The sequence below is a fragment of the Empidonax traillii genome, unplaced genomic scaffold (assembly GCF_003031625.1).
Source record: "Empidonax traillii isolate 1590-97213 ecotype Southwest subspecies unplaced genomic scaffold, ASM303162v1 scaffold245:size1430315, whole genome shotgun sequence".
Taxonomy (NCBI): domain Eukaryota; kingdom Metazoa; phylum Chordata; class Aves; order Passeriformes; family Tyrannidae; genus Empidonax; species Empidonax traillii.
Genome location: NW_020955438.1, coordinates 649,445 through 658,040, shown reverse-complemented (window position 1 = coordinate 658,040; position 8,596 = coordinate 649,445). Strand labels below are relative to the sequence as shown.

At 52.9% G+C, this 8,596-nt stretch overlaps 1 protein-coding gene across 5 annotated transcripts; it reads left to right on the top strand.

Annotated features, from left to right (window-relative positions):
- Nucleotides 1-207: 207 nt before the first annotated feature.
- LOC114059854 (cytosolic 5'-nucleotidase 1A-like) lies at nucleotides 208-7,651 on the top strand. 5 transcript variants are annotated; one of them, XM_027888805.1, is made up of 9 exons: nucleotides 227-342; nucleotides 660-735; nucleotides 1,137-1,285; nucleotides 2,896-2,956; nucleotides 3,667-3,834; nucleotides 4,196-4,325; nucleotides 4,901-5,023; nucleotides 6,082-6,260; nucleotides 6,786-7,651. In XM_027888805.1, the coding sequence occupies exons 4-9, from the start codon at nucleotides 2,912-2,914 to the stop codon at nucleotides 7,086-7,088; spliced, it is 948 nt and encodes a 315-aa protein (XP_027744606.1). In that variant the 5' UTR covers nucleotides 227-342; nucleotides 660-735; nucleotides 1,137-1,285; nucleotides 2,896-2,911; the 3' UTR covers nucleotides 7,089-7,651. The 5 variants fall into 5 exon arrangements, with proteins under 5 accessions (XP_027744610.1, XP_027744604.1, XP_027744606.1 ...); XM_027888803.1 differs by lacking the exon at nucleotides 660-735 and having other exon boundaries at nucleotides 213-342; nucleotides 1,077-1,285; XM_027888806.1 differs by lacking the exon at nucleotides 660-735 and having other exon boundaries at nucleotides 230-342.
- Nucleotides 7,652-8,596: the final 945 nt, after the last annotated feature.

Genomic DNA, 8,596 nt, shown 5'->3' with positions numbered 1-8,596 from the left:
AAGAGGAGAGACATAGATCTTAGGAAAAAATTCTTTAACTCAGAGAATAATGGGACACTGGAACAGGTTTCCTGGAGAAGTTGTAGCCCCATCCCCAGAAGAGTTCAAGGCCAGACTGGATGAGGCACTAAGCAACCTGATCTAGTATGTGGCATCAGTGACCATGATGTAGGGGTTGGAACTTTAAGGTTCCTTGCAACCCAAACCATTCTATGGTTCTGTGATCTCAGTGAAGCCAAGTGCACAGGACCCTGGAGGCCTCCCACATTTTGAGAGGAGATTTCGTGATACTGGTGATAACCTGGTGTCATACAGGGAGACAGCTGCTTGGCCTTAGTGCAGGTGGGTTTGGTCTCCTTTGGCAGGAGCCAGGATGGGCAGGCTGCTGCACTGGGCCTTTTTCCCGCAGTGGGGCAGGGACATGGCCTGGCAGGGCAAGGAAAAAGCTGCAGGATGGCAGCAGGTCACATCAATTCCTTTCGCCTTCTCCTTTCCACCCTTTCCCCCTACCTCCTTCTCCTCCTACCCTCATCGTTGCCAATCACACTCTTGCAGAGAAAGGGGACGTTGAAATATTCCAGCACCACCCCTCATGGGGCTGGGTGCCACACAGCTACCCAGAAAAGCAAGATCCTAGCCCAGAAATCACCCCTGCTCAGGGCAGCATGTGAGAGACAGCTTTCAGAAAAGAGGGGAAAAGGGATCCAAAAACATTACAGGAAAATTGTAAGTGTGGTGAGTCCCCTCTGCACCCTGCCACACTGTGCACAAGCCTTTGCTCCCTGCATCCCTACAACCGCTGTGAGCCACTCTGGTGCAGGTACCCCTATATTTTTGGTCAAAACTACAAACGTAGTTTTCAGAGGCTGGGAAGGGAGAGGTCTAGGGGCATGCTATAAATACTCCGGCGGCAGAAATAGATACGGCGGCAGTGCTTGTGGGCTGTGCACGGCCACTGAGCACAGGCTCCCAGGGAGCTCCAGAAGCTGGAATAGGGCTGAGCCCCCTCCGCAGCTTGGCCGCGCCCGTGTCCCTGGCCAGGCCCGGGTGACCACGATCCGCCTGTGCAACGCCAGCTGGGAAATGCAGTCTGGCCCGGGCACGACGCCAACCACCTGGCTGCCTACAAATCCCAGCACGCCGGGGAGTGGAGCTGCACCCCATCCTGGCTCCTGCCTGCTTCCTGCCGGCGCGGGGAGGGGGAAATATAAACAGAGGCGTCTAGGGCAGAGCTGGGATGCTGCTGCTGGACGGGCTGTGCTGCGGAGCAGAGGCAGCACTCGGGGTGAGTTTGGGCTTTTCTCTCCGGCAAAATCCTGTCTGTGTCTGGGGGGGGGGGGGTGTGTGTAACATCTGCCCCCTGCTACCCAGTGTGGGATGAGCTACGGGACACGCCTGTGAGCGTGTGCAGATATGCGTGTCTGTGCGAACAGCACTGCGGGCATTAGGGGCGTTAGGGGCAGGGAAGGGGAAAGGAGAAGTCAGGCTTTGTTTGCTGCGCTTGAAAGAACAGATGTTAGGAGGTGGACTCTCCCACCAGGAAGGGCTGCTCAGCTCCTTTGCCTCCTTGCATTCAATTTTGACTTTCAGAAAAGTACTTGGCCGAGATTCTGTCAGAGGAAAGCTTCTTTCTCCCTGCTCGTCTAGGGTAGTGGTTGCCACCCTCTGCCCTGCTCCCTGGGAAGAGACCCCCTCCCAGCATGGGATATGGGATGGAGGAAGCAGAGATGCTCAGTATCTCCTGGCTTTCCAGGCGCCCTGGATGGGGGAGCAGCCCTGCCACAGGACTTTCCACCCCGGGGGCAGTCAGGGGGTGCACACACAGGCTCTGAACTCCCCATGACAAGCCTCTGGCTCTCAGGGCTGGCATCAGCCAAGTGTATTGCCTATCAGCCCAGGCAACACTTTGCAGTCCCTGATTAACAAAAATTACTTAAAATTGGAACAAAAGAAAAGCCTCCCTGAAGACCCTGACTTGCCCTTTACACTGCATGCTGGCCTTGGTCTGTGCTTGGCACAGCCCCCCAGCCCAAGTAAGCAGGTAGGGCATGAACTGATAAATTAAGTTTTAACACCCTTGCCATTCCCAGCAATCCATGTAGAGCAGTCATCCGTCCTCTGCTCTCCAGAGAAACCCTGCAGTGTTTCCATCCAGGAGCTACTGGACAGAAATAACCCTCATGGGATCCCCCTTGGTGGGAATGGGAACAGTTCCCATCCCACAGGCTGGGGATGGTCCACTTCTAGCTCTGACTAGTTCGTAGAAGTGGAGTGTACACCATGGTGGTTACAGAAACCACAGGACCTGGGTGTATGAAAATAAATAGGATTATGATTCACTTGCCCTCACAGGCAGACCCATGTAACTCCCCCAAGATTTTCATCTGCCAGACCTGGGTTAGCACTGAGACCTTCAGTGTAGGGCCAGGCTGGCTCACAGGGCTGTCGAGGGGCAGACCAGCCCCATCAGGGAAGTCCTAGCCTGCACACAAGCCCTCACCACACATCTCTACTTACTCTGGCCATTTACAGCTGCAAATGAGCTTCTCATGCAGTGAACTCAGATTTGATCAATTTTGTCTTTTTAAGACAGCCTTATTTTGCTGGGAAAACAGCTCCACAACAGCTTTCAGCAGTTCCACACAAAGAAAAATACCCTTTGAGAAAGATAAAAATAAAAATCAATGATCTGTGTTTGAAAAGCCACTTTTCCATCATATTTAATCGGAACTATTAGAACAGTATTCCTGGGAGCAGAGCTGCTGCCAGCAGAAGCATGTTCATTTGGGCTACTCCCCTTGGTGGGTAGGATGTCCCTTGTCTCCTTTCCACTCTTTCCCATCTGTAGATTGGCTATATTTTAATCTGTCCGTTTCATTTTATATTTTCTCTTAGGAGCTGAAAACTGAAGATGGCAGAGCCTGAAAACACAGTCATAAACACCAATGTGAAACAGGTAAAAGGTTGTTCATTACGAAACACACATCCGGTATTTCTAAACCAAGTTTTGAAATGCCGCCACAGGAGAGGACACACCACAACCCCAGAACTGTGGTGGCCTGAATTGCTTGTGCCTAGGTTTCAGTAGAAGTGGCCTGTCTCAGAGGTGCTGAGCATCTGGTCCCAGGGAGGTCCATGGGGTTTCCACATGGGAAGAAGTTGCAGGGCTGAACCTCCAGTTGCATGAAAAGGGCAGGTACATTTGCTCACACTTAAATTTTGGAGCGGACAGGGAGAAAGCAGCAGCTTCTGTACATACACAGAGACTTTATTAGACTATCCTGAACAGACACAAAACAAAGTAAAACCACCAGTATGTGCAGAGAAACCCAGCAGTGCCCAGCTCAGCACAAACAGATGATCATGGCTGTACTGTGCCCACAAACTGCAAAATTATGAAACAATCCCCTCTCTGTGAGCTGTCCTTGGAGGATGTGGGATTACCAGACAGGTTAAGGTTTCACAACTGCCAGTCCCATCCTTGGTGACCTGAAGATGAGGACTGGGCTTTGTACCTCTGGCATCAGGAATTGTGACACATGGGTAATACATCCAGCACCCAATCCCATCACCCTGGTCGGTGGAGCCCTGTTCCCCCCACTCACTCCACCTCCATGAGTTCCTTCTTTGCTGTCTCCCAACTTTGCTTTTCTCCCTGTTCTGCAGAAAGACCCCAGCAAGGCACTGGTCATTGCTGTGACCACCAGAGCCATCTTCAACCTGGAGCAGGAGCACAAACTCTACCTGGAGAGGGGCAAAGAGGAGTACACAAGGCACCAGCAGGCCAACCAGCACAAGCCTCTCCCACCAGGCACAGCCTTTGCCTTCATCCAGGTGAGCCCTGCACCTGGCTAGTGGCACATGCAGGATGGGGTGAAAGCTCAGCTTTCCCAGCTTTAAGTCTCAGCTCCCATCACAGGGTGCAGGCCCTGTCCTGGCCTCTTGGCCTCATTGCAGGGCATCAAAACCTGTGTTCCTCATCAATCCATCTCCCCCATGGTGAAGTATCCTGCTCCCTGCTCTCCCAACGATGGCTTTTGCAGGATGGTTGCTCCATCTGTCTCTCCATAACATGCCAGCCTTGCCATAGCTGACACAGCACAAACCACTAAACTCAACTGCAGAAGAGCCCCTGCAAAGCCACTGCAGTCATGCCTCTCCAAAAGAGCAAAAGAGTCCCATCTTGTCTTCACAGGCAGTGCAGTATGTGAACAAGAAGATGCTGGAGAGCAACCCAGCAGAGAAGGACCTCTTTGACATCCTGGTGCTCTCCAACAACAGCCCAGAGAGCGGAGTACGCATCATCAACAGCGCCAAACACTACGGTAAGAGGGACCCATCCCCAGGAGTGCCTGCTTGCCCCGGGAGGCTGTGAAACAGATAAAGCACCAAAGTGGATCATCACTGGCAAATGGAGAGCCAGGAGAACCAAGGGGAAGGGGTTCTCTTTTAAACAAGCCCAGTTCCTCCCAGCCCCGTGCGGCTTGCCCAGGGTGCCGGAGCACACCCAGGGTACAGGCTCCTTGGCAGAGCCCAGCTCCCTTCAGCCATGTCCTTCACACCAGGAGGTCTGGCAGTATTTTGCACAGCCTGGACATCCCTAGTCAGCTCCTGAAAAAAACCCAGTTCTTTAAAAAAGGCCCATAAATCCTAGAGTGCTGTCATGAGGACTGCTCATTTAAGGAGGGATGAAGGGAATATTTAACAGCACTGCACAGTTTTGTAGGATTGATAGAACAAGAATATGCAGCCAGAAAATGGGTGGGTTCCCCACACAGCACTGAAAAACTCATTGCCCTGAGCTCCTGCAGCAAAGCATGCCAAACCCAGGGAGGGAGTGGGGGGCTGTGAGGAGGATGTTGCTACTTAACAGATTTTTCTCACGTTCCCTGACCTGAAGGCCTAGAGATCTCCAAGTTCTGCTTTGTCAGTGATGAGGACTCCACACAGTACCTGAAGTCCCACGGGGTCAAGCTCTTCCTTTCAGCTGACAGGACAGATGTCTGCAATGCCCTCCAGAGAGGTACGTTCTCCTCTCCATCCCATGTCCCCAAACACACCACACTTTTCCCAAGTAGCCCAGTACCAAGAGGCAATGCCAGATCCAAGCTTTTGCAAGGGCAAGGGGCGGATGGCATTGATTATCAGTACAGTCCTAAACAATTCAATCCCCTGTACTTACCAGTAGCCTGGAAACACACCAGGGTTGCTCAGATGCTTTCACAAGTCACTGAGTGCTTTATGCATCATTCTGGCCATAGCTCTGCCATGGCCTGGTCATTCCCTGCCTGACATTTAAGCCTTTCTAACCAAAGATGCAATGCCACGGCTGCTCCATGGATCAATGAGAGTGCATCAGTGATTCCCAGGGCTTTGTGAGGATGCCATAGAAATTTGCTGCCTTGGTACATGCAGAGTGACTGTGTGCTGAGAGATAGATGAAAGCACGTTTGACCTAGATTGGAGGGAGTGCAGTCTCCCCAACAGCTCTAATGGGGTTAATCGCCTTCCTGGGTATGAGCACATCAGCTGGCCACGTTCTTCAAGGTCAGGAGCAAGACATCTGCAGCCTGGACTTCACTACACAGCACATTCCTGGAGCCTCCCTGAGAGCATCATTGCTCTGACAAGTGTCTCTCATCTGGGGGCCTGGGTTCATGGATGAGGGTGGGCAGGGTGCAGCTTGTAGGAATTAAGCCAAATTAAGCCCATTACTCCAATCAATGGAGATGCCAGTCTGTATTATTCATAGCACAGAGCTAAATCTGGGCATTAAAGCCAGGCTTGGCAGGGTGAGCGAGCACCAGGAGAAGGGCTGCTCATGCCTTGACAACCACACACCATCTCTTAGCAGAGATCTCTTGGTCTCTGATCAGCAGCACTTCCTTGTCCACCCCCCTGGAGGCATAACACAGCCCTGGAAAGGCTGGGCCAACTACCACAGAAGGCTCCATGGCTTGGAGACCCTGGCATGGCAGTGTGGGATGGGGCTACAACAGATGCATAGGGAGGAGCTGGCCATGCACGAGCTGCCCCCAGGGGGGTTGTCCTTCCTGAACCCCACCTTGCTCTGTCTCACAGGGGTCTCGGCAGCGCTCGTTTTCCAGCAAGAGGTGCAGGCCCCCAGCACCCCACTCCGCGTGGTGTTCGATGGGGATGCCGTGCTCTTCTCCGACGAGACGGACCAGATCTTCCAGGAGCAGGGCCTGGAGGGGGCAGTGCAGTACGAGCAGGCGATGGAGGCCGTGCCCATGGGAGAGGTGAGCATGCTGCCTCCCTTCCATGGGCACCCAGAGGCTCTGCCGTTGCTCCCACTTGGGCTTTGCCATGAGCAGCCAAAAAAAGCACAAATCCTTACAAATTCCCTAGGCATTCACCATTCAGTCCCTGGTGTGGGCCTGATTTGGAGTCCCCCTGGAAATGGATCTGACCTGTTGTCTCCTATAAGTGAGCATCAGCTCCCAAATATCTAGGGTTGTGGTTATCCTCAACATCACCTTTTGTAGGCTGTGATCTCTTGCAGGATTCAGAGCCAGAGGCACTGCTCACTGAGATGTACCTCCCTGGTCACTTTGGGATTAGGATGAGCATCACAAGGCTCACCTTCCTCCTGAGCACCCCAGTGCACCACACCAGTCCCAGACTGCCCAGCCCTGCAGCCCACAGGCATTCCTGTGCTCTGCAGAGCCCTGAGGAACCCTAGAAGAGGAACAAGCGGCTTGTACAGGCAGAGTAGATGTCTCCTTATTTCTCACCCGCTCCCAACTGTCTTGCTGTGCTTCCAGGGTCCCCTGAAGACTTTTGCCATGCACCTTGGGAAGATGCGCAGGAAGTTCAGCCAGGAAAAATCTCCCATCCGCACCTACCTGGTGACTGCGCGCAGCGGCCGGGACATGGGCGTCCGAGCCATCAAGACACTCCGGGAATGGGGCCTGGCCATCGATGAGGCTTTCTTCATGGATGGGGCTCCCAAAGGTCCCATCCTCGCCCAGATCCAGCCTCACATTTTCTTTGATGATGGGCTTCATAACATCCAAGGGGCTCAAAATGTGGGTGTGCCCTCTGCCTGGGTCCCCCCCTGCTTCTGATGGGCTGCAGGCCAGCAGTCCTCCTTCCCAGCCACACAGGAGACAGGGCCAGTTGGAGGCAAAATTTCTGGTGGAGAAGGAGAGATTTCCTGACATGCAGCAAGTAAATCTCAGGAAAAGGGGACATGTGCGTGGACTCCCATGCAAAACTTGATGCTCATTTCTGCTCCTGGTATGGAGGTCCTTTAGGTCTTAGGGTAAAGCTAAAAGATGCTCTAGGACAGAAAGACACCTTTCCTGTGACACTGAGGACTACACCTACCTGCCCGGTAGGACCTGGGGACTTTTCTCAAAGAATTAAGTGAAGCTAATGCCACACACATGAGCTAAAGGAAGCTTTAAAAATGGTAGCTTTGGCTGTTCTCAGGCAGTCTCCAAGATAGAGCAGCACAGAAAGGACATCAGCCTGTTGAGGCGAGTCCAGAGAAGAGCCATCAAGATGAGTAGAGGGATGAAACAGCTCTCCTATGAGGAAAAGCTGAGAGAATTGGGTTGGTTTGGCTTGGAGAAGGCTTCAGGGTGACCTAATTGCAGCCTTCTGGTATCTGAAGGGGCCTACAAGAAAGATGGGGAGATTCTGTTTACAAGGGCCTGGAGGGACAGGATGAGGGGTAATGGTTTCAAACTGAGAGTAGGTTTAGATTAGATATTAGGAAAAAATTCTTTACTGTGAGGGCTCTGAGGCACTGGAACAGGTTGCCCAGGGAAGGTATAGATGCCTCATCCCTGGCAGCGTTCAAGACCAGGTTGGGTGGAGCTCTGAGTCTGATCTACTGAAAGGTGTCCCTGCCCACTCCCTACCCTCACAAGGGGGTTTGGAACTGGATTATCTTTAAGGTCCCTTCCAATCCAGGCCATTCTATGATTTATTCCCAGGTTCTCTGCCTAAAGGGAGTCCTCAAGACCCTGCCTCACCAGACAAACTCAGCTTGGTTTCCTGAGGACACTGATGTGCTAGCAAGGCCTTCAGGCAGCTCCAGCCAAACTTAGAAGAGAAAGATTTCAAAACTGTAAAGGACCTACAAACCTTTTAGAAATGAGTGAACAGGTGGAAGAAAGAAAGCGCCTATTAAGCTATTCCCCCTTATAGAAGAGATTATAGCACAAGTCAGTTTTCCTTAGTCATGCAGAGTGCTCTTAGGAGACACAGACATGTAGGACACTCAGCTCCCAGAGCTACAGGACAGTGGCAAGCTGCAGCCCAGCGCTGAGGTCCATCCAGGAGACAGAGCTGCAACATAGCTCCGATGTCCCACCAGGAGAGGGCAGTGCAGATGGGCTGCCTGCAGCACAAGCCATGCAGGAGCCAGGGCTGCCAGGGCTGCAGACCAGCCCCCGCAGGGGCCAGGGCAGGACTGGGTGCCGTGGCCAAGCTAAAATGGGTCTCCAGAACTGTGTGTGGAGGGCATGGGGGGGTCTCAGGAGCAGCTGCTCCCTGCTGATGGGGTCTGAGGGTGTGCTCAGTTCTCTGGCATCATGGCACACCCCAGGCAGGGCAGCCTCTCCTC

Excerpts from the sequence above, each read along its gene's own strand:
- LOC114059854 (XM_027888809.1), top strand. The coding sequence starts at position 2,912 with ATGGCAGAGCCTGAAAACACAGTCATAAACACCAATGTGAAACAG. Across the intron at positions 5,024-6,081 it reads CTGCAATGCCCTCCAGAGAG|GGGTCTCGGCAGCGCTCGTT; the intron begins GTACGTTCTCCT and ends TCTGTCTCACAG. Across the intron at positions 6,261-6,785 it reads AGGCCGTGCCCATGGGAGAG|GGTCCCCTGAAGACTTTTGC; the intron begins GTGAGCATGCTG and ends CTGTGCTTCCAG.